Raw genomic sequence first — 27,940 nt, forward strand, 5'->3', positions numbered from 1 at the left:
AGTTTATTTTGTGACTTCATGGTATATTTAAAATTTGGTATAGTGATTCAGATATTCGTGCCTCTTTTTGTGTAACATTGCAATATTTTAACAGTTGTGTAAGATTTCATATAAAAACAATGTTCAAGAAACGACAATTTCAGATAACATCGAAGTTCCCTTTGTAGCACTACACAAATGTGGATAATGCCATTTGTATTATAATCTACATAAATGGTGTCCCTAGGAGATGTACAGTGCTAAACCAGCTTAGCCCTGCCCCAGTTTGCTCTTCCCTATCCCATTATCTTCCTCTCTTCCCTCATCCTTCTGAGGTATCTAATATACTGAATTTGATGTTTAACATCTCCATACTCATCTTAATGTTGTTACTAATTTTCTGTCCATGAATAATAAGCAAATTATTTTACTTTGCAACTTACTGTTCTTTTCTAAATTTTCATGTTTGAGATTTATCCATTTGTCTGTAGTTAATTCATTATAGATGCTGAACTGTGGTTGATCTTAAATGTAGAGTAACGCATTTATCCTGTTCCTGTTATTGGACATTTGGGTTATTGCTAAATATTTCTGTTATATCATGCTGCAATAATTATTTGTTTATATGTTTCTTGGTGCATATATGTAAGACTATCTTTAGACTACTCACTAAATAGGACATTTTCCAGTTTATGGGCTAGGCACATCTTCAATTGTAATAAGCAGTTGCCAAATTGCTCAGCAGTTGGTTATAAAAATATGTTCACTTATCTTCAATTTAGTGAGTTTCCTTTATTTCATAAACTCATGATACTGCTTTTTTATGGGTGTGAAATAATAGTATCTCAGTTTTGCAACAGCTTCAAGTATATTTTTTCCACCAATTGATACTAATTCAGTGACTATGAGAGTAAAATTATTTTTGCCAAAAGTACACATTTCTCCCTTATTTTCTTTAATTAATAATGGATAATGTGTGTTTTGATAGCTCTGGTTGAAGAAGTGTACTTTGCACAGAGGGAACGTGATGAAGCTGTTATGTCTCGATTGCAGTTAGCCAACAAGGAGAGAGATGAAGCAATTGCACAAGCCAAGCATATGGAAATGTCTCTAAAATCGTATGTACATATTTAAAACTGTACCTGGCATTAGGAATATTTATAAAGCGCATGCATTTGTGTGATGGTTACATAATAAAAAAAATGTTGGTTCTTATATATTACATTGGTAAATTCCATAGTCCCACAGTCTTTTTTTCTAAAGCTTTTGGCATGCTAATAGTTTGCATGTCAGGGCTAACAGGTACTAACATAGGAAAAGAAAGGGAAAAAAATGCATAACCTCTCAGTCCAGTTCTTTTTTTACTGCTTCATAATTAATTGTCTTGCTTACTTCACCTTCCTTTGTGACTCTACTGTTCTTCCCTATTCTGTTATCATTTTACTGAAATTTCTGCTGTCTGGATTCTTTTACTGCTCTCTGCTTAATATGCTCATTCGTATACACTGCGTTTTACTTTTTTTTAGCTCTGGTTCTTTATTGACACCTGAACTTTAGTGACCCCTGAAGCAGGGTGGAGCCTGAGAATCTAAATTTTTAATATGCAATCCAGGTGATTCTGAAATAAGTGAAAAATAGACATTTAGAGAAACTGCTCTGAAATAAGCACTTTTCCATTTTTGGAATGTACTTTAATTGCTCAGGGAATCTTATTAAAATGAAGATTTTTTCCTCAGTAGGTCTGGAGTGGAGCCTGAGATTCTGCCTTTTCTAACAAGGTCCCAGATGTTGCTAATGATGCTAACCTAAGGAGTCTGTTTTGACTAGAAGGTTCCTAGAGCATCTAAAAATATGTTACTTGTAAGATAGATGGAATGTAATACTCTAATATTTTATGATGATTAATAATGTACCTATTGCATGTTTTGTCTGCCTAACATTGTATTAGGCTCTATGAAGGATTACAGTAAAGTACTAATTAAATGTGGTTAATTAGGGAGGAAAAAGAGTATACTTAATGTGATGGTGTTCAAGTTGTGATTACATAATGTGATTTCTTAATTTTTTTTAATTGAGGTGATAATGGATTATAATACTGTATATGATTAGGAGGTATAGGACCATAACCTTTCAAATGTATGTTACTACACCACATCCACCAGCAAGGCACGCACAGTCCTCCTCCATCGTCTGTTGGGCCTCGGCCTCCTCTTCCATTTGCTACCCACTCCTCCCATCCCCCCTGTGGTAGCCTCAATTATATGTTAGGTATATAGTCTTTGTTTTGACTTAGTTTTGTCTATTCCTTTGTTTGTCTATATTCCACATATATGTGAAATCATTCTGTATTTGTCTTTTTCCTCCTGACTTATTCTGCTTAGCATAATCCCCTCTAGTTCCAGCCATCCATGTTGTCACAAGTAGCAAAATTTCACATTTTTTGTAATAGATGAGTAGTATTCCATCATATTCATATATATTATATATTTATATATACACACACACCATATCTTTACTCATCTGTCACTGGGCAATTAGGTTGTTTCCATAACTTGGCTCTTGTATTGATAAATACTATAGCAATGACTGTAGGAGTGCATATATCCCTTCAAATTAGTGTTTTTATATTCTTGGTTAGATACCTAGAAGTAGTATTGCTGGCTCATGTGGGCTGTTATTTTTAATATTTTGAGAAACCTCCATACTCTTTTCCATAGGGACTGGGCCAGTCTGCATTAACGCCTGCAGTGTACTAGGGTTCCTTTTTTTTTCTGTCCTTGCTAACACTTGTTTCATGACTTATTTTTGTTTAGATTAATAGCTTCATTTTTGGGGAAGACTGTTAAATTTATTTTACAGCATTAACTTCTTTGAAAAATGTAGAGGAACAAAAAAATTGCCTAAATTTCACAGAGTGCTATCAAGTAAGTGTCTGTATCAATAGGGAAATAATATTCCAAACAGTTGTTTGCTTAGTACTTATATACTATAATCATGAAGGGTGGGTGGATGGTGGTTGAATGGATGCATAGCATATGTCGAGTAAATCTGATAAAAATCAAATCATTCTTTCCATGCTATTGAATTCCAGAGGCATTATAGTACAGACGTTAAGAGCATGGTTCCAGACCTAGACATCTATCTTTGAGTTTTGGTTCTGTAGGTTTCTAGCTATGTTACTTAATGTCTGGACCTCAGTTGTTTTTCCACAAAATGGATAAATAGTGCCTACTTTATGTGTGTTGCTTTATTACTGGATAAAATATTGAAAAGTATTTGGCTCATTGCAAGTGCTTTACATGCAGTACCTGAAATTAATAATCAACTGAAGTGAAACTGAAGAAAATTTTCAACTTCTTATAGTATTTTCTCTGAATAACATATATTAAAACTCTAATGATCCTTCTAAATTTAAGAAAAGCCACTGTGAAAAACAATAAGGTGTTGGAATCATTGTATAGTTTAATGCAGTGTTTCTATTAAACAGTATCGCTTGGCTTTGAGTTGTGAAATACATAATCAGTTTTAAACTCATTTTTCTTTTGCTTTATAAATACTACCTTAAAAATATTTGTAAAATTTGCGTCAGATCCTGTAGACAAAGTGCCACTCTGTTGTCCCTTGGACTTTTAGTGGTGGACTTAATATAGTATAATGTTGCCAGCGCGCGCACGCGCACACAGTCACTTTGCAGTGCTTACCTGATGCTTACCTGAAACGTATGTAATGTAACTCAGTGCTACTTCAATTAAAGAAAAAAGTTTTTAAAGGACTGAGTAATCATTACTGGAATTATTACCATCATGCCTGAGTTCTTGTAGGAATCTCTGGGTAACTGAATTTCATTTTCAAACACTTTTTTGAGGAAGGGCTCATAAATACTTTATTCTCTGATTAATATGCTCCACACTGGCTGTGTGTTATCTTTATATTCAAATTGGTTATGAATAAAATTATTGGATCAAGTATTTTTTCATTCTAAACATGGTAAAAATGTTTGTCACTTGTCTTCTGACATTGAGTTTGGCTCAAAATAAGTCTGAGGTCAATTGGATTTTTTTCCCCCTTCACTTACAAGCGGTTTGTTTTTCTGCCTGGATACCTGAAGGGTGTATTCTTTATTCTTGATGAAAAACTCAATCAGGATATTTCATTGAATTTTCTTTACAATGCTTTTGGAACCTCACCTTGCCTTTCTAACAGCTATTTCGTTCTTTTATTTGAGGTAATTTTAGATTTGTGAATTTTCTTTCCTATTTGTTAGTTTTTTTTTTTAATTTTAGAAACTCTAGTTATTCATATATAGTGACACTTGTCCTTATCTATTTTCTGTTCAGTAGTTTAATCCTTGTCTTTTCCTCTAATTCACTGTTATAATTTCAAGCCTTTTCTTTATTTCAGTAATTCCAGTTGAGTTGTCCCTATTTCCTTATCTGTTCTTTCTAGTTGATTTATTAAATTTGATTTATTTGTTTATAGTTCTCAACACTTGTTTCCTTAACTTTTCTTTTTCCCTTTTCATTTATGCTTTTGTTTTAGGATATTTTTTTAACTTTGATATATTGAATTCATGTTCTTCAAAAAATTCTACTAGTGGACTTCCCTGGTGGCGCAGCGGGTTGAGTGCAGCGCTGTGAAGCTGTCCGCAGCCTCTGTAGCACAGATTCGATTCCCGGCCACCAGGGAGAAACCCACATGGTGGGGTAGACCTCTCCTATCTCACCCGCTGCTCACCTCAGCAGTGTATTTCAGTCAGTCTGCCTATTCTGCTCCCCGCTCTGTCTCTGGTGAATCCTCTCACCCTCCCATGCCTCTGGCCTTTACCCCCGTTCTTGTATAAATAAATAAATATTTTTCTAAAAATTCCACTAGTATATTGATAGGAAAATGTTCTTCTTTTTTGTCATATTTAATATTATGATTTTTATCTCTTATAAAATATTTTGTCGTGTTTTTGTTGTATTCTTATTGATAGGTCATTTCATCTTGGTCATGCTTAAATTGTGTTCTTTGTTCTTATTTGGTAGAAGTGAATTTTCATGTATAAATATTTCTTAATATTTGAAATATATTTGCATTCTTTGACCTGCTGACTAGATACTGCCTTTTGGCTCCCTTCCTAGAACAATGGGTGGGAGATGACTAGAGGTTTGAAAGACTTCCCAGGGAATTGTATGCAACTTGTGTTGCACATTCTGTCTGCTTCTTACCTGTTATTTAGCACAAAAGGTTCACTCTATATGGTCTTGTACATATCTTGCTTCTGAAGTATTATTTTTTATTTCTTCCACCTGTCGAGAGGAACTCTGCGGCCAGTCTTGAAAATTCTTGCTTCCTCTGTAAAAATTCTTCAGCAATGCAAAATTATCTTCAGGAGGATTTCCTTTACTTTTTTCTGGGCTGTATACTCAATTTATTGTTTTCTTAAGTTATCGCCAAACTGTGTGATATTAGTGAAAGATTCTCAGATTTTTTATGCTCTATCTTTTTTCAATACTTATTTTAATGTTTAAAAGGAAAAGTTAGGTGAAATTGGCCAAAATCATCATCTTTCTACCCTGTGCCCTAACTCTGCTGTGAAAAAAATTTTGACACCCACTTCCTTTATTGTGTGATTAATTTTTATCTTCTGTTCATTAGATTAAATAATGGGACAAATAAATATCTTAGTCTACATTCTATCCCAGGATCCTCTGACCACCTGGTTCTTCTTTCTTTCCCAGTGTTTGGTAATTTTGAATAAAGTTTCCATAAGTACTTATATACAGGTTTTTGTGTATTCAAACAGTTGGCTAAACCTAGTAGCATAATTGCTGGGACATATGTTGAATCTATGTTAAGTCCCTTTCAAAGAAACTGCCAAACTCTCTTCCAAAATGGCTGTATCATTTTACATTCATACCACAATGAATTTGAGTTCCTGTTGCATCCTTGCCAGCATTTAGGACTGTCAGATATGTGGTTTTCAAATATTTTTCAGTCCATGTTTTGTTTTGTTCTCTCAACAGTTTTTTCAGAACGTAAATTTTGAATTTTGATAAAATCCAATTTCTTTTTACTTTCATGGAATGTCCCTTTGGTATTAAATCTAAAACTCAATAAGATCACACAGGTTTTTTTTCTCATGTTAAATTTTTTTGTGTTACATTTAGTTCTGTGGTCCCTTTTCAATTAATTTTTGTTTTCAAGTCAGGTACATCGTACATGTGGAGCTATTCTTTTGTTTGGAGATATTTTGTTTTACACATGGACATTCATTCATTCCAGTATGATTGTTAAAAAGGCTATTGCTTCTCCATTAAATTTCCTTTGTTCTGTATCCGAAAAATTAGTTTTTTTATATTTGCTGTATGGGTTAATTTCTGGACTTGCTGTTTTGTTCCATTGATCTGTATGTCTATCTCTCTGCCAATACCACATAATCCTGATTACTGAATCTTTATAGTAAGTCTTGAAACTGGATAATATCAGCCCTCTAACTTTACTCTTTTGTTGTAGAATTATTTTGGCTATTCTTGTGCCATTTCCTTTCATAGACTTTTTAGAATCACTTTGTTTATAACTTATAAAAATACTTGCTGGAAGCAAATGTTTTTAAACATACTTTTCAAAGTAGTCACCTTTTTTTCTTAATTTCAGTAATGTATCCATTATAACTTTAGAACTCTTCTCTGGGGATTTGCAAGTACTGTTGTATTCAGTTTACCAGCTGCCATACAATACTACCTAGTTTGATAACTGAATTTATTCATGAAATTTTCTTCTAAATATTTTCCTGTTTTTCAAAAATCAAATTTATCCCACACTATATCAATTCAGTTTTTTTATCTGATATCCCAACATATTCAGGTAGGTGATTACTTGTGCATTTTTGAGGAAAAATCTTCAAGTATTTGACTGCTTGCCCAAAGAGTCAAATTCAGTTCCACACTGTAGAACTTGTCGAATTCAACTTTACATTACACAGCAACTCAAATTCAGCACCTCCAAAATGGAATTTATTAATTCATTCTTAAAACCAAATCCTCCATCTCTTACCCTGGTCAGTGGCACAAACATCTGTGCGCATATTCAAAGCAAAACTTTTTCCCGAGGATCCCTATTAAATTAACCTCTTAGTTTTGGTCATTCTGTCTTTTTAATTCGTGGTTGTAAATTGGGCATAGTATGGTAGCTTACCTCTATAAGCTCACAGTTCACAGAGTGAATCTGTACTCTAAATCATATACTATGTTATAAACCAACATTGCCTTAACATACGGTAATACAATTTTTAAAAAAGGGGAAAGAGAGATGATATTTATGTGAGGTGATGGAGATGTTAATTATTACAGTTGTAATAATTTTGTAATGTGTGTTATCATGTGAACATGCTGTAAACCTTAAACTTACCCAATGTTATATCTCAGGTGTCGTAATGACAACAAAACAAAATAAAATCTTCAGGTGTTTGTTAAAAACAAATACAATATATTAAGGCTAAGATTTCTTGAGTCAGAGTCTTTTTCCTTTTATTCATTGTAGTACTTGTTTTAAGGAAGAAATGGGGTAGGCAGTAAAGGAATTATTTAATCCTATATCTTTTCTTTAATTAATCCATTCAATATGTATTGAATATATACTGTGTGTCAGGTACAGAATACTGCATTATGGTCCCAATTTAGTTAAGATAGACATTAAGTAAATAATTACATAAATACATAAAATACTATTAATTGATATGAAGAATTATTGTTTCCTAGGACCAGTTATAGGACCATCTATAGTCAATTTCTACTGTATGTTAGTCTAGGGGCACAGGTGGAAAAATCATACATAGAAACAAGAATAACCACAGAAAAGAATACCCAGCATAATTTTAAATGACACTGCGGAGGTTCCTTTCTACTCAACTGAAGTTTATAGAGTCTGAATTTTCAATAGTGCTTTTTAAAGTAAATCCTTATTAAGATAAAGCCAATTTATAACTGAGCTTTGCATGACTGAAAGACATACTTGGAGGAGTTGAGTATAGGATGAAATTTTTAGATTATTTTACATCCCTTTTTGTTTTAATTCACTATTGCTTCCTATAATCTTCACATTTGTTCTGTCTTCTTTTTTCTCAGCTTCTTTGCCACTTCTGAGCTCATTTGTATCCTTCTGTTATAATGTCTGTCTTCAGTCTCTTTGTTATTGTTGATGTACTTTTTAAAACATCTTTAGAGTGACACTATGTAAAACTTCATCAGAGAATAAAAATAGACAATTCATATGTCTGTGGTCACTAGTTCTTTTTATCATTTGAGGTCAAAGTTTAGCTTCTTCCTGTTGAACAAGATGAATGACTATATGACAGTAAGTTCAGAAAGGAAAGAGCTGGTATTGACTGATTTAGGGATAAATCAAGAAATGTGACATTTCATGCACGGGCCTTTCACAGAGTGCAAAGTTGTCAGTCAGCAATTTGCATGGTATAGGAAATCAATTGAAACTTGAGCCCATGGACATTTACTTCAGCAAAATTCTTACTAATTATCATGGCTACGTCTAGTTAGACTGTTATAGGCATAATTTAGAGTTTACAAAAGGTTGAGAAGTGTCTGTATAATTGTAAACTTTGTATTAATGATACGTAATTTGGAGTTTGTCACTAATATTTTATATAACACATTTGTTAACTACTAACGCCACATATGTTGTACATGCTGCTAGTAAATCTTTTTTTTTTTATTTTTTTTTTAAATTTTTTTTTTTTAAGGTTTATTTATTTATACAAGCACTGGGTATAGTCAGAAGCGCAGGAGGGTGAGAGAATTCACCAGAGTCAGAGCAGGATGCAGAACAGGCAGAAGGACCGAAGTACACTGCTGAGGGGAGCAGCGGGCGGCAGGAGAGGTCTAGTGGGCCGTGTGGGACCCTCCTCTGGTGGCTGGGGAGCAGCCGGGTATCGAACCGGCACTGCAGAGGCTGCGGGCAGCTTCGCAACCCAGCGCTCAACCGCTGCGCCACCGGGGAGGCCCGCTGCTAGTAAATCTTAAGCCTAAAAAATCATTTTATATAAGGAATTGATTGCCTTGTGTTCTATTGGAATTTTCTGCTCATATGTAGAATATAGAGACGCAAATCAAAGAGTCAGACAAAATAAACCAAAATCATGCCCTAGAAATCTGAGGATACCAGAGAGTTCGGACGAAGCTGGAGGGCAAAGGGGAAGGAGACCCGTGGCCTGGTAAAAGTTGAAGGGTGCTTTGGTGGTGCATGTGGTATGGTTACATAAATCTGAAGAGGTGTGAACCTATATTTCTGAATTATTTATAGTGTTGTAAACCAGTGCTACTTCAATATTTTTTTTAAATGTTCTCCTTTTCTAAATGTAGATTGTTTTAATTTCTTTATTTTAAGTGACACAATAAGTGAACTTGTTATTATAGAACTGAATTTAATTTTCTGAAAAACACTTTTTTTATGACTAATCTTTAACTAGATATTGAAAACTCTAACTCAGAAAATTGTGTCAAATATATATTGAATGGCACTTTTAGTGTATTAGCATCAAAGATTTGGTCACATTTTTCAATACTCTGTGTCTGGGGTAAGCAAATTATCTTTGGTGCAGTTTTCACCTTTTTTTTTGTAAGTTGAGTTTTATTGCAACACAGTCATACCTGTTCATTTACCTATTGTCTGTGGATGCTTTGTAGTACAAAGGCAGAGTTTAGTGTTTATGAAAGAGAATACACGACAAAGCCTTCAATACTTGCTGTTGGATCTTTACAGAAAAAATTTGCTCATCCCTACTCTGCATAATGTAGTTGAGACTAAATTATGATGCAGTTAATCTTTGATATCTGTGTGACAAATGCATCCTGAGACTTTTCAAGAAGTGCACAGCTATTGCCTTTTTCTAGTTTCATGTTTGTATAGAAAGTTAATTTATTCCTATGTAAATTTTCAAGTCTTCAGTTAACCATTTGTTCATTTTTATTACAGTTTTATTTTTCTCCTACTGACCAGTTATTACTATATTTGCATCAATTAAAAAGGGTAATAATAAAGTACAGTTGAGATCCAAATGCTATGTGGCTGACTTCTCTTACTCATAACCTGTAAGTTAGACCTGACACAGTCACCAAAACATGATTCAAATTCATTCACCAGCAAAATGATAAATCACGATATATGTAATTTGAAGCTTAATCATATAAATTGTTTATATTGGAATGCTAAATTTATTTGCCAAAGATCTACTATAATTTTAATAAGATGATTTGCTTTTCTTTTTTCTTTTGAAAATTTAGTTATCAGAAGGAAATTTTAATTAATTTAAATATATAATTATTTTAATATCTTATTGACAGATATTAATTAAAAGCATTTGAACTCTTCATCTTCCTCTCCTGTTGTAATGGTTTTTTACATTGTAATACCTGAGGAAAACTTATGAGCATTACAGAGACATTCCATACACTTTTTATTGCATTGATTATTTGGAATATACAAATTTGGTAACCTACCCACACTGTTATTTTCTTCCTGCGTCATATTTTTCTGGTATACTTTTTTGTGGTAAATGTTAAATTCATAGAAATAGAAATTGCAGGGGGGGATCCCCAAACTTGAAAAAACAGGAACTTGCATGTCTTACCTTTTTAATGCAATTTTTTTAGATAAGTAAAATCATTTCTGAAATACCTCATTCTGCTAACCATTATAGGTTTTCACTTAATTTGGCCCATTTAAAGATTGCCTAAATTATAAATATTTCCTAAGATATGTTGCTTGAAACTTTTCTTTACCTTTACTGCATTTCTTCAGTTCATCAACAAACAAGCATTTTAGTGATCCCTATATGACTCTTACTAGACAAAATTCACTCATGAGGGAAACCAATTTACTTTCTTTGTCTTTAAATTGAATCATTCTATGTATGTTATGAAAAAGAAAAAACAATATCATAATCTAAAAATATGGTCTAATTTTGGTCAGCTTTTCTTTCTAGTATATTTATTTTAACAAACAGGTAGCAGCAGGAGATTTTTAGGTCAAATTTAATGGTAATTGTTTGTCATTGCTTTTGAGGGAACATAGTTAAACTTTGTAATAAAAAAAAAAAACTTGCCTTGTTTTATTTGTGATGTCCAAAATAGAAAGGAAATACAGTTTCTGATAAGAATTGAAAGTCCAGGAATAAATATAATGATGAGAATGAGTGCTTCTATCACTGGGGAACTTTCTTCATCTAAGCACATATGAACAATTGATCCTTGTAGTCATATATAGCAGTAAACATTAATAACTTAACAGTCTGAAGTCAGTGCAGAAGATATGGAGCATTATTGAAAGATGGAGTCGAGCAGGTGGCACTTTAATATGTTCAGTGTCATGGTTGACTCTAAAGACTAGTCGAATGAAATTACTTGAGGTTCTAAAGATTTAAAAAGCGAACTCATTTTGCTGCTCTAAGGAAATGCTACTGATCAGGCTTTCTGTGTCCCTTTTTTCTAGGCTAGAAAATATTAACCCTGAAGAAAATGACATGGTAAGCCATTCTCTGAGGAGATTTCTTGATGTCAGTCTTATATCTTAGAGGCTTAAGTTCAATTGAGTGGGTTTCAAGAACTAAGATGTGGGAAAAAGAAGAATTGACACACTAATAATGTACATCTTTGCCGCAATATGAAAATTCAATAACTTCACTCAGTCAATTTACAATTCACATGTGCCTATTAATTAAAACCCTATATTAAATAAAATATATTAAAACTTCATGTCTGACTAACATATAATGGTGTTGGTAGACATTACAGGAATTACTGAACAGAATAAACAATGCAGACACAGAGATAGCTATTCAGAAGAATGGAGCTATAATTGTGGATAGAATCTACAAGACCATGGAACGTAAAAAGAGAATAACTGTGGAAGAAATGAATGCAGTGATAGAAGAACGGGATGCTGCTTTGTGTCAGGTAACTGCCTGTATCTATAAAAGCATATACTTGCCATTTCCCCCTTTTTCTTTGCAGTTAAAAATGTCTCTCCTTATATGTGCATAATTTAAATTAGTTTTTTGGCCTCTAATCAGTGCCGTAAGGAATGGTTAGCTGTATTAAAATCACTTATTTTGTTGTACCATTCTTCAAATCCTAATTTCTCAATAAAACTATTAGCTTGTTATAAAAATACAGTTATATCCTATCAAGTAATCACTTTTACATGAAACTTCTTGAGTCACTGTTTTGTGAGGGCTGAAGTGATGTCTCTATTGCTCTTTTATTCCCAGTGTCTAATTCACTGCCTTTTAGTAAACACTGATAAATGAATCAAATCATCAGTGTATTCTCTTTTGAACTTTACTTACACCTTCCTGCTCTAACTGAAACCTGACTACCTCCCTGAGGACTCTACTTCTAGTGCAGTCCTTTCAAGTAGTGATTATATTCCTTTCCATAGCAGTGACACCATTGGGCTTTTAAGGCTTGTTCTTCATGAGTGTTTTTAGATCGTTATTTCTCTTCCTTTCTAAACACCTTCAGCTTTGAAACTCATGCCTCAAACTGTAGCACCCAGTACACACTCCTGTTGCAATCATGTAGATCACTTCCTTCATTTCTTAAAGATTTTAAGCTTTATTTCACTGTCTCTTCAACCTCTTCCTATTATAATTCTTGCCAATTTAAATACCTCGTTAAATGATCTTTTGAATATTCCATCTCCTTGAGTTTCTCTCTGCCAGTCATCATAAGGCTACAGTACTTTTTCATCCACTTTATTACCTGCCTACTTTCTGACTGCTGTCTGCTGTCTTTCCAGCTCCTTTACTGTAGAACTCTGGCTCTAGCAATTTTCAACTCCACTGGCACATGTTTCTGTTGATTCTACCACCTCTCCTTCTATTCCTTGAGCCTCTCATGTCCTTACTTTCCTCTTTTTCTGACTTAGATTCCATGACCCATCATTATATCACTAGCGTGCATATCTATGTATCTCTGATGCAGAGAGATATATGGAGATAGTTATCTAGCTAGATACATATGACATCTGTTCACCTGGCTTTCTTTGTACTACTTAACTAACAAAACCTAAACCTCAAAAATTTAACTTGGTGCCTGTTCTCTACCTTCACACTTTTATATGACAAAACCCCACAGATTTGTCGACTGAATTTACCTTAAACTCATGACCACTAGATTAAGGTAGGCCCTTGGCATTATCTGGTATCTTACTGCCTTTTTCTGTCCAATTGCTCTCCCTCCTAGAGTATTTAAGCTCTTTTTTCCCCTCAGATATCCAGTCTCTCCTCCCCAATATTTTTTGTCCCCATCATTTCATCCATCAGCCTGCCTGCATTTGCACCCATACATTCTGCCTTTCTGTTTTATATCTTTTTTACTTGAGGCTTCTGTTTAAGGCCAACTCCTTCTACCCTAAGTCATATCTTTTCTTGCCTACTAAAGATTATCACAACCAACTATCTCCTGCTTTCTTACTTTACAAAATGTCTCCTATTAGTTCATTTCTATCACCATCTCAAATGCTGTACTATCTACAGGGAACTGAGTGGAAGTTTTGCTAAGTCTTGGCCCACTTGTGGTTCATCCCTGTACTTTTGGTGAAGTTTCCCAGGTTGGGAGCTGAGTATTCAGTAGGAGGGCCCTGTTCTGGCAGAGCCTGTACTTTAGGGTTGGCTCCTCTGCATTGCATGGCTGAGGAAAACTCTACTATTCTTTTCAGAGATTTTTAGGGCTTAGCTTTTTAACTTCTAGCCTTGTACAGCTTTGGGATTTAGCAAATTATTGGAGGTGAAAACAAGTCTAATATTCCCAGTTTTGTCACCTCAACCTTTTATGTTTATTTTGTCACGTGTCACATCTGCCAGTAGCTCTCTGTCCTTCAGTAGGAGCCTTCTGTGTCATCAGAGCCCCTTACCCATGCCTAGAATCTTTAATGCTCAGGGGGAAAATGACTGCAGATTTCCACGTCACTTCTCTTGAACTAACCCCTCTCAAATCTCAGCCACTAAAGTCATTGTTTCAGCAGCAACCTTGTAATGTCTTTTAACAGATGTTTTAAAATTTAATCTGGCATTTTTTGTTCTTGGCTGGAGTATTGTTCTGCCACAAATAATGCCATCCTATCCAGGTGATCAGACATTTATCTTCAAATTAGAATTGGAAAAAGTCCTTAAACTTTTTAAATGGGCCATGTTTTTGTACTATTTTGTGGCCAACCAAGTGTATTCACTCTTTATATTGCTGAAGAGATGGCCAAAACTATTTTTATGTGGTTGGAAACAATTGTAGTATAAACTCAGATAATTGATTTTTTTCTTTCATTTTCCTAAGTTCACTGAAAATAAACACAGAACATAATTAAATATTGACTGACACCCATTCCTTCTTTCACTTCCTCTCTCCTTTGCCCACTGCCTTTATATTACTGATGATAAAGAAAGATAAATTGGTTGTTTCATTATTTTAATTTATACATGTGTCATACTTTCCAACCTAGGTGGTATTCTTTTTAATTTTTATCTTATTTGTCATAAACAAATTTTTGAATTACTGGTATAAATTATGAATGCAAACACTTTTTACCTTAATTTTTTTAAATCAACTTTTTCATTTTTGAATAATTTTAGATTTATAGAAATTTTTCAAAGATAGTACAGTACAAAGTTCCCATATATCTTGCACCATTTTCAGTTTCTGGTAATTTTACCTTTGCATATTACTGTGGTACATTTGTCAAAATTAAGAAACTTATTGGTATATTACTCTTAACTCCAGATGTTACTCAGGTTTTTACTCATTTTTTTAATTAAAGTCCGTCTGTTCTGAGTTTTAATTCAGAGTACCAGACTGTATTTATTTGTCAGATGTCCCTAGTCTCCTCTAACTTTTGGCAGCTTATTAGTCTTCTTTTTTTTTAAATGAGAGCAATATTTATTTATTAAAAATGTTTCCTTTTTTACTGAGGCTTATTATACTATGTAACTTTCAGGAAGATAGCTTCAAACTTCAATAAATGTATATCCCATAACATACCCATCACCAAAACTTTAATACGTACCACTATCCAGTTGACCCCCTCTATCCAGTTCCTTCCACTTCCCATTCCCTTCCTCTCTGGTAGCCATCATTTTGTTTCCAGAGTTTAAGGATTTCTGTTTCTGCTTTATTTGCTTTTTTTCTACTCCACATGTAAATGAAATCATCTGGTATTTGTCTTTTTTTAAAAAAGATTTATTTATTGATGCAGACAAGAGCTGGGGTATAGGCCAGAGATGTGAGGAGTAAGAGGATCTACCAGAGACAGAGCGGGGAACAGAGCAGGCAGACTGACTGAAACACACTGCTGAGGGGAACAGCGGGCAAGACAGGAGAGGTCTGCTGTACCATGTGGGTCTCTCTCTGTCCGGCTGGGGATCAAACTTGTGCCGCTGCAGAGGCTGCGGATTGCTTTATAATGCAGTGCTTAACCCCTTGCACCACCAGAGAGGCCCTCGTATTTGTCTTTTTATTTCTGACCTATATTTCTTAGCATATTCACTTCCAGGTTAATTCATGTTTTTGCAAATGACAAGATTTCATCTTTTTTTATATAGCTGAATAGTACTCCCATTGTATGCTATTCCACATCTTTATCTAATGTCCATTGATGGACTTTAACTTTGCTTTCATGTCCTGACGATTGTGAATAGTGCTACAGTGAACATAGGAGTGTGTACATCCTTTTGAGTTAGTGTTTTCATATTCTTTGGATAGATGGGTAGAAATGGAATTGCTAACTCATGGTAGTTTTAGATTTAGAATTTTGAGGAGCCTCCTCTTAACCCCACCAATTTACATTCCAACCGACAATGTACAGGTGTTCCTTTTTCCCCACATCCTTGCCAGCACTTATTTTTATCTTTTTGATATAGGCCATTCTTAAAGATATGAGAAGATATCTCACTGGGATTTTGATTTGCATTTCTGTAATAATGATAAGCGTTATAATTATTTATTATTATTATCAGTCTTTTTTTTTTTTCCAACATGACCATGACAGTGTTAATGATACTGGTCAGATCGTTTATAGAATGTGTCCAAGTTTGAATTGGTCTAATATTTTTCTTATTATTAGCCTAAGATTTTGAATTTTTGGAAAAAATAGCACAGAAATCTTATTCTTAATGCTATTAATTAGCATCATATATTTTCTAATTACACTCTGTGGTGCTAGGATAATTTTAGTCTAATTCTGTTTAGTTATTGGAAATACTCAGATTCAGTGAGACTTTCTTGATTTTCATATAATTATTAACTATTTTTCAAATCTAGTTAAAATCCCTTTCTTACTTGAACTGGTTTCCTTAATATCTTTTTTACATGAATTCTTATACTCTTATTTATTGACATTCTTCTCCCATATTTCTTCTATTTAAACTGACACCTTTAAGACATTTCATAAAATGAAATAAAAATTTTATGACTAAACTTTGATTAAGGAATTATTACCGGGCCTCCCCGGTGGCGCAGCGGTTGAGCGCTGGGTTGCGAAGCTGCCTGCGGCCTCTGCGGCGCTGGTTCGATCCCCGGCTGCTCCCCGGCCACCAGAGGAGGATCCCACATGGTGCGCAGACCTCTCCTGCCACCCGCTGCTCCCCTCAGCAGTGTACTTCAGTCCCTCTGCCTGCTCTGCTCCCCACTCTGGCTCTGGTGAATTCTCTCACCCTCCCGCGCTTCTGACTGTACCCAGTGCATGTATAAACAAAACAAACAAACAAATACAATAAATAAATTAAAAAAAAACATGCCTCTATAAAAAAAAAAAGGAATTATTACCTATCATTCCTTCATTCTTTGCTATTTTTTAGCCCACTAATGTTCACATATTTTATTCAAATTATAGAAATAGCTGGAATTTACCTGCTATAAACTTTCATTTACTTTAGTTTCTTAAATTCTTTAAATTTAATTTTAATTTTTTCATTTAATTTAGATTCTTAGTGTGATGGGTTAGTGGACCGTGCTAAAGATTTATGGAGATAATTTGACATATTTTTCTTGGTTTGTGTGTAAATGAACACACTAGAGATATATAGGATTGCCAGACCTGGCAGAGTGTCCATTTGAGAATTAATGAATTTATTAAATGAATACTGGCAGAAAGTTATAGCAACATTCAGACTTTGAATGTAGTGTGGAGTCATAGATAATTTGATTTAACTCGGGTTGAGATTTTAATGGGTAAGAGGTGAAGGTAATGACCCATGGCCCCTCCCTTGTGTAAAGAGAAGGAGGAATGATGAGTGATGCAGAAGGAACTGAGGAGTGTGTATTGTCATGGAAGGCAGGATTCTGTGATGTGATAAAAACAAAACAAAGCAAACTGGTAAGTCCATGTACTGGAGTTCTTCATTTGTCTTAGAGTGCTGTAGTTGAGTCATAATCAAGAAAAAAAGATGCTTGAAATAAAGATTTGAATTATTGTAATTAGCAGGATCAGTGTATTCTAGGTAATTTTCTAATTTTTATATGGATTTATTTGGGGAGGGACATTGTGACTAAATAAATATTTTACCACACAGTGAGCAAAATGGATCCAACAGTGGTAAAAGAAAGGGTGTACAGCTGAGGAAAAGGCATGAATAATTTAGAAATTAGAAGAGTTTTCTCTTAATTTTACTAAGTCCAAAAATTAAGATTTGAGAATATAAATATAATGACATATTTCAAAATACAGAAGTCCAAGGTAGAACATTCCTTACCTGGCTATGAATTTGTCACTATTGTCTGTGTGACTAAAAGCCTCTGTGAACAAATACGTTGAGATTTGGGAATACAGCATAAACTAACAAGTCCACTTGAAGAGCAAACCCCACGTCTTGGCCAGTAATATAATAGTCAAAGTTAACCTTGCACATCAGTAGAGAAAAAGATCAAATAACTAGTTACTTAACCTTGGCCTTGTAAATGTTATCTTCAATTTATAGCCATTATAATTTATATATTGCCTAGCCTGTAATAAATGAAAATAATTCTTTTTCAATTATTACAAGTTTTACAAGAAGCTCATACTTGAAAAGAAAATAGATTATAACATTTATAGTTTCATTCTTCAGGAAAAGTAGGAAATATGTTTAACATACTTTATTATTGTGAATATAAAATTTTTATTAATTTTTCCCCTGTCAGTTTGTTAATTTGCTTTCCTGTCCATCGTATGATTATTGCTTATGTGTATTTTTTTTCCAGTCCATCTTGCTAAAACATTGTTATTTGATCATGCCTAATAATTATTTCTTTTTCCTTGTAAAATTTTTACAGCTTCAGAAAGTGAGGCTAAGGAAGAAGGAAAAACTGCTCATAAACTGTTTCCTAGAAATAACAACTTACAGATATTTTGCTTTTTATTTCAGTGCATATTGTATAATTATACTCCTTGGCATCTATATTTTTTTACTCTTCCATTTTGTCGTGTTTTTTTAAATTTCTTTGTGTGAATACAGTAAGATTTGTTGAACTCACCTGTCATTTGAGAGGGTTTTATATTTTTTCTATTTTTTGATAGTGTGAACATTTTGTAGGTAAAATTTTATGTGTATCCATGTTTATGTCCTTAGGGAAAATTCCTAGGAGAGGAAATACTGTATCAAAGTATATAAACTTCCAAAAAAAAATTTCGAGTTGCCTTTTTAGGAAAATTGTATCTCAAAGTATTTGAGATTTGGGCCTCCCCTGGTGGCGCAGCGGTTGAGTGCTGGGCTGCGAAGCTGCCCGGCCTCTGCAGCGCCAGTTCCATCCCCGGCCACCATCTGGGGTCCCACATGGCACGCAGACCTCTCCTGCCGCCTGCTGCTCCCCTCAGCAGTGTACTTCGTCAGTCTGCCTGTTCTGTTCCCCTCTCTGGCTCTAGTGAATTCTCTCACCCTCCCGCACTTCTGACTGTACCCAGTGCTTGAATAAATAAATAAATCTTTAAAAAAAAAATTTGAGGTTTCATCCAAGGACACTTAGTGAATTAAATGTTAAGAAATGTGGACTTTACTCTCTAGGTAAATGTAGACCTCCTGAGGTTTTTGAGTTTTCTGTTAGTAGAGAAAGTGCTATGCTTGAAGAAGGTTTCTGGACAGCACTGCTTAAAGTAGACTGAGTAGTATAAATCTAAAACTAAGAGACAAGTGGCAACCTATTATAATAATTTAGCCAAGAGATAGATAATGAGAGTCTAAACAAGAAAAATGAGAGAGGACTAGATATGAAAGCTATGGAAGCCATTTTATTAGGTATTTAAGTCTTGTACCTTCTATTTAATGGACTTTTATTTAGAAATACCCATTTGTTTAATCTCATTTATAATATTTCTTTCTATTCAGTGTCTAAGTGTCATATCCTTCTCCATTCTTTTTTTTTTTTTAAATAAATTTTATTGTTATATTCCCCATACAATTGCAGCCCCCCCATTCTGACCCCAATCCCTCCCCTCCCGCCCCCCTAAAAGTGTCTCTGGTTCATAGTTTTTTGTTGATTTTGATTTTCACTATCTTATAGTTATTCATTTTCCTGGTCCCTTATTTAAGTTTTCTAGATTCCTGCTATGAGTGAGACCATCCGGTATTTTTCTTTTTCTTTTTGGCTTATTTCGCTGAGCATGATCCCTTCCAGCGCCATCCATGTTGCTGCAAATTGCATGTGTTTATCTTTTTTGAATGCTGAGTAATATTCCATGGTATATATGTACCACATCTTCTTGATCCAGTCATCTATTTTTGGGCATTTGGGTTGTTTCCAAAGCTTAGCTATTGTAAACAATGCTGCTATAAACATAGGGGTGCAGGTGTTCTTTGGAATTGATGTTTCTGTGTCCTTTGGGTAAATACCTAGGAGTGGAATTGCTGGATCATATGGAAGCTCTATGTTTAGTAGGTCCAGAAATCTCCACACAGCTTTCCACAGTGGTTGGACCAGTTTGCACTCCCACCAACAGTGCAGAAGAGTTCCTTTTTCTCCACACCCTCGCCAACATTTGTTGTTGCTAGTTTTTTTAATATGTGCCATTCTCACTGGTGTAAGATGGTATCTCATGGTAGTTTTGATTTGCATTTCCCTGATGACAAGTGATGTTGAACATTTTTTCATATGCCTGTTGGCCATTTGCATTTCCTCTTCAGAGAAGTTTCTTTTTAGCTCTTCTGCCCATTTTTTGACTGGATTATTTTCTTTGTTGTTGTTGAGTCTCATCAGCTCTTTGCAGATTTTTGTGATCAGTCCTTTATCATTAGTGTTGGGTGCAAAAATGTTCTCCCAGTTGGTGGGGTTTCTCTTTGTTTTTGTTATTGTCTCTTTTGCTGTGCAAAAGCTCTTTAATTTGATGTAGTCCCAGCTGTTTATCTTTGCCTTCACTATCACTGCTTTGGGTGATGTGTCTGTAAAGATGTCTTTGATGTGCAAATCACGTAGTGTTTCGCCTATATTTCCTTCTATATATTTTATGGTTTCAGGTCTTATGTCTAGTTCTTTAATCCATTTTGAGTTGATTTTTGTGTATGGTGTGAGGTGGTGGTCAAGCTTCATTCTTTTGCATGTAGCGACCCAGTTTTCCCAGCACCATTTATTGAACAAACTTTCTTTGCTCCAATGCATATTCTTTGCTCCTTTGTCAAAGATTAGTTGACCATAAATCTGTGGGTTTATTTCTGGATTTTCTATTCGATTCCATTGGTCTGTATGTCTGTTCTTGTTCCAATACCATGCAGTTTTGATGATTATGGCTTTGTAGTATAGTTTGAAGTCTGGGAGTCTGATGCCTCCATTCCCTTCTTTTTTTTTCAGGAGAGCTTTGGCTATTCGGGGTTTTTTGTGATTCCATATGAATTTCATCAATAATTGCTCTATTTCTTTGAAGAATGACATTGAAATTTTGATTGGAATAGCATTGAATCTGTATATTGCTTTTGGAAGGATGGCCATTTTAATAATGTTTATTCTTCCAAGCCATGAGCAGGGGATGTCTCTCCATTTCTTTGTGTCTTCTTCTATTTCTTTTAACAGTGTTTTATAGTTTTCTTTGTATAGGTCCTTTACCTCTTTTGTTAGATTTATTCCCAAATATTTGATTTTTTTTGTTTCAATAACAAAAGGGATGGTCTTTTTGATTTCTTCTTCTTCAGATTTATTGTTTGTGTATAGGAAGGCTACTGACTTTTGCGTGTTGATTTTGTATCCTGCCACTTTACTGAACTGATTGATGAGTTGAATTAGCTTTTCTGTGGAGTTTTTGGGGTTCTCTATATATAATATCATATCGTCTGCAAATAGTGATAGTTTGACTTCTTCTTTTCCTATTTGGATTCCTTGGATGTCTTTCTCTTGTCTTATTGCCCTGGCTAGGACTTCCAGTATTATATTGAAAAGCAATGGTGAGAGTGGACATCCTTGTCTTGTTCCAGATCTTAATGGAATTGCTTTCAGCTTTTCACCATTGAGAATGATACTGGCTGTTGGCTTGTCATAGATGGCCTTTATGATGTTGAGGTATGTTCCTTGTATCCCAAGAATTTCAAGGGCTTTTATCATGAATGGGTGTTGCACTTTGTCGAAAGCTTTCTCAGCATCTATTGATATTATCATATGGTTTTTATATTTCTTTTTGTTGATGTGTTGGATAACGTTGATTGATTTTCGGATGTTAAACCATCCTTGTGTCCCTGGAATGAATCCAACTTGGTCGTGGTGAATTATCTTATGGATACATTGTTGGATTCTGATAGCTAAAATTTTATTGAGGATTTTTGCATCAGTGTTCATTAGGGAGATTGGCCTGTAGTTTTCCTTTTTTGTGTTGTCCTTGTTCGGTTTTGGTATTAGTGTAATGTTGGCTTCATAAAACGTGTTTGGTATTGTCCCTTCCTTCTCAATTTTTTGGAAGAGTTTGTGAAGGATAAGCACTAATTCGTCTCTGAATGTTTGGTAGAATTCATTTGTAAATCCATCAGGTCCTGGGCTTTTGTTTTTGGGGAGGTTTTTGATTACCATTTCAATTTCGCTAATTGTAATTGGTCTGTTTAGGTGTTCTATTTCTTCTTTATCTAGCTTTGGGTGATTGTAGAGTTGTAGGAATTTGTCCATCTCCTCTAGATTGTTGAACTTGTTTCCATATAACTGTTCATAGTAGTTACTGATTATTCTTTTGATTTCTGCTGTGTCCGTTGTGATTTCTCCTCTTTCATTGATGATCCTGTGTATTTGTGCTTTCTCCCTTTTTTCCTTTGTGAGCCTGGCTAGGGGTTTGTCTATTTTATTGATTTTTTCAAAGAACCAGCTCTTGGTTTCATTGATCTTTTGGATTGTTTTTTTAGTTTCATTTATTTCTGCTTTGGTTTTTATTATTTCTTTTCTTCTACTGGTTTTGGGGTTTTTTTGTTGTTCTTTTTCTAGATCTTTGAGCTTCGAGATTAGGTTGTTTCTTTGCGTTCTTTCTTGTTTCTTGATGTGAGCTTCTATTGCTATATATTTTCCTTTTATTACTGCTTTTGCTGCATCCCATACATTTAGGATATTGGTGTCCCCCTTGTCGTTCAATTCAAAAAATTTTTTAATTTCTTCTTTGATCTCCTCATTAGTCCAATGGTCTTCCAGTAGTGTGGTTTTTAATCTCCATGAGGTAGGAAAGTTCCTTGCCTTCTTTTTATGGTTTATTTCTAGTTTGATGCCTTCATGGTCAGAAAAGATGGTTGATATGATTTCAATCTTGGTGTATCTGTTGATGTTTGTCTTGTGCCCCAGTATGTGATCGATCCTGGAGAATGATCCGTGTGCGCTTGAGAAAAATGTGTACTCCGTTTTTTTGGGGTTTAGTGTTCTATAGATGTCTGTTAAGCCCAATTGCTCTAGGTCCTTATTTAGAGCTTTAGTTTTTTTACTTATTTTTTGTCTTGTTGATCTATCCATTGTTGATAGTGGTGTGTTGAAGTCTCCCACTACGTATGTGTTTTCTCTGATGTCTGTTTTCAGAGAGGACAACAGTTGTCTCATATATTTTGGTGCTCCTTCGTTTGGTGAGTATATGTTAATGAGTGTTATTTCTTCTTGAAGTATTGTCCCCTTGATCATAATGTAGTGACCATTGGGGTCTCTTTTTATCTTTTTGAGTTTGAAATCTGTTTTATCTGATATAAGTATAGCTGTTCCTGCTTTCTTTTTTGGTCCATTTGCTTGTAGGATTGTTTTCCATCCTTTAACTTTGAGCCTATTTTTATCTTTTGTAGCTAAATGTGTTTCCTGGAGACAGCAAAAGGTTGGGTTTTGTTTCTTAATCCAGGCTGCAACTCTGTGTCTTTTTATTGAAGAGTTTAGTCCATTTACATTTAGAGTTATTATTGATATGTTAACATCTGTATTTGCCATTGTGTTTGTCTTTCCTTTGATTTTATTTATTTATTCTTTTAATAACTTTTTTTTTTTTTTGGCCTTCTTTCATTGTTATTCGTCCCTCTGAGGTTCTGGCTTTAGGACTCCTTGTAGTATTTTTTGGAGTGGGGGTTTAGTTGCAATGAAATTCCGAAGTTTCTGTTTGTCTGGGAAGGTCCATATTCTTTCTTCAAAGAGGAAGGAGAGCTTTGCGGGATAGAGTATTCTTGGTTGGCATCTGTTTTCTTGGAGTCTGTTGACTATGTCCCTCCACTCTCTCCTTGCCCGTAGTGTTTCTTCGGAGAAGTCTGATGTCAGCCTGATTGGTTTTCCTTTGAATGTTATCTGTTTCTTCCCTCTTGCCAGCTTCATTATTTTTTCCTTGTCCTGGATTCTTGGGAGCTTTACTATTATGTGTCTTGCTGTATTTTTCCTTTCGTCGTGGAAGTTTGGTGTTCTTCTTGCTTCTTGTATATCAATTTTCAGCTCCTTCTTCACATTTGGGAAGTTCTCTTCAATTATCTCTTTGAATATTTTCTCTGTTCCTACATCTCTCTCCTCTCCTTCTGGTATTCCTATAACTCTTATATTTCCTTTCCTCATGGAGTCAGATAGTTCCCGAAGTCTTTCTTCGTTCTTTTTCCTTCGTACTTCTCTTTCCTTTTCTGTTTTGGTTCTTTTTATTTCTGTGTCTTCAAGATTACTTATTCGTTCTTCCATTTCATCTATTCTGCTTTCATTGCTTTTCCCGGAATTCTTTAGTTCTTCCATTAATTCTTTGATCTCCTGCATTTCTTTTACTTCCCTCTTTAGGGACTCAATTTCTTTCTTCTGACCGTTGTTTTCCCTCTCTAGGGACTCAATTGCGTTCTTCTGATCGTTGATTATTTTTCCCTTATCATTGTTTTCCTTTATGACTTCTGTTAGTTTTTTAATCACGGCAATTTTAAATTCTCTTTCTGGAAGGCTCAGAAATTCTTCCAGGTTATTGTCTTTGCAATCTGGGGGCTGGCTTTCTTTTTGTGGTGTGCTTTTTCTCTGGAGAGTTGCTAGGTTGCGTGTGGTTCTTCTCCTCCCTACTGTCTGTTTTCTAATTTGCCGTATGCGTTGGGACACTGTGTTGTTGGGACTGGCCGGCATCTTGGGTGGGCTTCTCTGTTCCCCTCTGGTTCTTCCAGGAGTCATCTGTCAGTTTCAAGCAGTCTTTACTGGAGAAAGGTCCCTGTTCTAAAATGCCGATGTAGGGACACACTCCCCTGTGCGCCTGGTCTGCCCCGGCGGTGGGTTCCTGCTCCCCTCTGGGCTTGGACTGCAGGCCAGAGGGGGTCTGGCGTGGGCGAACTTCCCCCGCTCACCTCTGGCTCCTGAGGAAGCCTTCTGCAGGTAGTCTTTACTGAAGAAATGTCCCTGTTCTAAAATTGTGATGTGGGACACACTCCCTGCGTGTCTGGTCTCAGGCACACTCTTCTGCGCACCTGGTCTGCCCCGGCTGTGGGTGCTCGCTCTCCCTGTGGGCTCAGACTACTTGTTCGGAAGGGGCCCGGTGTGGGCTAACTCCCCAGCTGGCCACTAGCTCCTTCAGTAGCCTGTGCTGGGGTCAAGTCGCTAGGTGGCGCCAGAGATCTCTCCTAGAGCCCTTGGGGAGCTGATTTTCCACCCCGTGGGACAGGGAGCAGAGCGGGGATGGTAGGGTACACCTCAACGGCTTTGGGGTGCTGTGTCTGCCTTGTGCCCCATCGTCGTGGGAAACCCACGCCCCTAATTTCGTGCCCCGGGTCTCAGATCCAAAGCCCTCAGTTCCAGGACGTGGGCTGTAGCCCAGATCAGTGGCGCGGGAATGGCGCCTTTTGAATCCCGCTCCCCTGCCTGGGCGCCTTGTTCCTGCTCACTCAGGGAGGGCCTCCGCCATCTCCCCGCAAGCCTAGGTCGCAGGCGCGGGGACCTGGGCAGCAGGCGCGGGGACCTGGGCAGCTGTGATCCGGTCCGGCTCCGCGCCGCTTTCCGCGCGCAACCTTACCGGGCGGCCGGGGCTGTGTGCTGGTGCTGGTCTCCTCCTGGGGGGTGGGGCTCTCTTTAATGGCGCCTCCGCGGCGGATCCTGCAGGGTTCGCCTCAGCTCCCGTTCACGGGGTGTGGTGGCTGCAATAGTTCCTTTCCACTCACAGTCCCACTTGCTGCGTCCGTTTTTCTTGTTGGCCGTTTTGGTTTGTTGTTTCCCTCCTTTCTGCCGGTCGGAGAGTGCCGCCTCTGTGGGCGGGGGAGCGGAGCAGGGTTCTGAGCTTCCCTCCCTTCTCGTCCTCTTTTATGGCAACTTTCTTCTTCGGGCAGTTTGCTGGAGTCGTCCGTTTATCTTCCGTGTCCCAGTTCTCACTGGGACCTGCCGCTTTTCCTCCCTATTAACTTTTTTTTAATGGGAGATCTTACTCGCAGCGTCTCCTCGCCGCCATGTTGCTCCGCCCCCTCCTTCTCCATTCTTATCTGAACTTTTGTCTTCATTTTTTTTATGAAGTATTTCCTATATTGGCAAAGTTGTAAAAATTTTACTGTGGATGTTATTTACCTACTGCATGAAATCTATTGATAATATTTTGCTAAATTTGATGTATTACATTATCTCTGCTTTTATCCATCTTTCCTTCCATCCATCAGTTCATCTCACTTGCTTGATGTGTTTCATGCAAGTGCACACATCAGTGCTTGCAACCTGAATTCTTCAGGATAGCGTATCATTAGCTAGAGTTCAGTGTTTCCAGGTTTTTTCTTTTCATTTAAAACTTAAATTTACCAAATGCACTAAGTGTGCATTCTCTTAAGTTTTGACAAAGTTGTCCAGCTCTGTAGCCATTATTATAAACAAGATATAGGACTTTGTCACCTCAGAAAGTTCCCTAATGCTCTTTTCATTTCCTCAGTGTTCCCATCTCCAATAGCCATCAGTGATCTGATATACTAGCATCATTAATTAGCTTACTTTTTCTAGCAAATCATGTTTGAAATCACAGTCATCTAATATCACATATATTTGTGTTCTATTCTTCTGCAGGTGAGAAAGAACATGTCTTTAAGTTGTAACTTGTTTGTAAGGATAGATTTTTTTATTTTAAGACTGTCTTCATTTTTCTGAAGTAGTTCTAGGGTCTCTGTTACTCTTATTCTATTAATGTTTATAGGCTCAATCAGTTAGAATAATTATTTTACATTTCAACATATCACTCCTAAATCTCTATTTATAACTGCTATTTTAAGATATCAAAAACTAAAACTTTTTCCCTAAAAAATAGTTCTCACCAGCATTATAACCAATTTGTTTTAAAATATAGTAACTATGTTAAGTACATAATAGCGTTTTTTCAGTATATTATTATTCAGTGTTAGAATAAACCCTTCCTGGTTTTCCAGAAGAGGGAGTATTCTGGTGTAGAATCTTGTAAAAGGTGTAAATCTAAGTCATTAACTCATGAGTATACCTTTTAATTATTACAAATCTTTTAGTATTGGGTAGCCTATAAAATAAACTTTTTGGCATGAACATATCTTGACTTTTTCCTTAAGGGAACTGAAATTTTCTAGTATTCTTAGAAAACTTAATAGTTGGTTTTTTAAACTGTCATTTGGGCACAGAAATTCAAATTGCCATGGTTTTGTTTCTACAGTTAACATTTTATTGGATTGTTTTATCATAAATTTTAACTTCAAAACAGAAATCTATGCATCCAAACATCTAGTAAAATTATCTACTGTCCTTACACAAATATTGCAGGAAAGATGTAATGATATATGAGTATATCATTCACAGCAGAACAAAACAAAACCCACCTTATCTTTAGTCCAAACTGTAGGAACACTTCAAAATTAAACTTGCATTCTCAACTATATCTGGGTCTTCAGTCTTCTTTAAAAATTGACTCTGTGACTGTTCTTCTACATTTGCATACAGGTTTGTTTGATTAATTGCTACTTGACTCATCTATCATAATACTAAGCTCTGGGATCACAAAAGATCAGATTTTCAAACCACTTTCTAGAATTAATTTAAATATTTAATGCCAATACCTTGATAAGATTCAGAGAAAAGTGGCTTTTATTGTTATTAGAAGTCTCTCTTATTATTACAATTCCCTGAAAGAAATTTCAAAATATATTAAGTAATTGTAATTGTTAATATTATTTATCCTGTTGAAATACTGATGTACATACATATACAATATAACCTACATTATAAATTAAAATATGTACTAAAATATTTTTAAATTATGTGTTTTAATATCTAGTATAAAATAAGCATACACAAATTTTTTTTTATTATCTGGAGGTTTTGTCAGTAAATCTTAAATATAATAAGTATTTTCATAAATGTGTTGTTACTATTTAATGATCATTAAAAATTGTTAATGTAGTCACTTTATTTTTCCACAGATTTTATTCCAGATAAAATTTACATACACAATGAAATTTTGTATTGTTTAATCTATTTTTGATTCAAAATAAATTATAAGAAGCAAAAGTATATTCATCTTTTTCTATGCATTCATCATTTTCTGTACTGTGTTTCTTCATGTTGGAGTATATCTTCATTTTGTCTTA

General features: G+C 35.4%; 1 protein-coding gene across 1 annotated transcript in view; it reads left to right on the top strand.

The window, feature by feature from the left end:
• Positions 1-27,940, top strand: part of MIPOL1 (mirror-image polydactyly 1) — a gene marked incomplete at both ends in the record, with an annotated part of 241,279 nt that overhangs the window by 35,525 nt on the left and 177,814 nt on the right. Inside the window, 3 exons of the mRNA XM_084240261.1 lie at positions 968-1,097; positions 11,467-11,500; positions 11,760-11,930. Coding sequence (XP_084096387.1) covers positions 968-1,097; positions 11,467-11,500; positions 11,760-11,930 — 335 coding nt within the window. The remainder of the gene's footprint in view (positions 1-967; positions 1,098-11,466; positions 11,501-11,759; positions 11,931-27,940) is intronic.

This window comes from Talpa europaea (assembly GCF_964194135.1).
Source record: "Talpa europaea genome assembly, chromosome: 8".
Classification (NCBI taxonomy): Eukaryota; Metazoa; Chordata; class Mammalia; order Eulipotyphla; family Talpidae; genus Talpa; species Talpa europaea.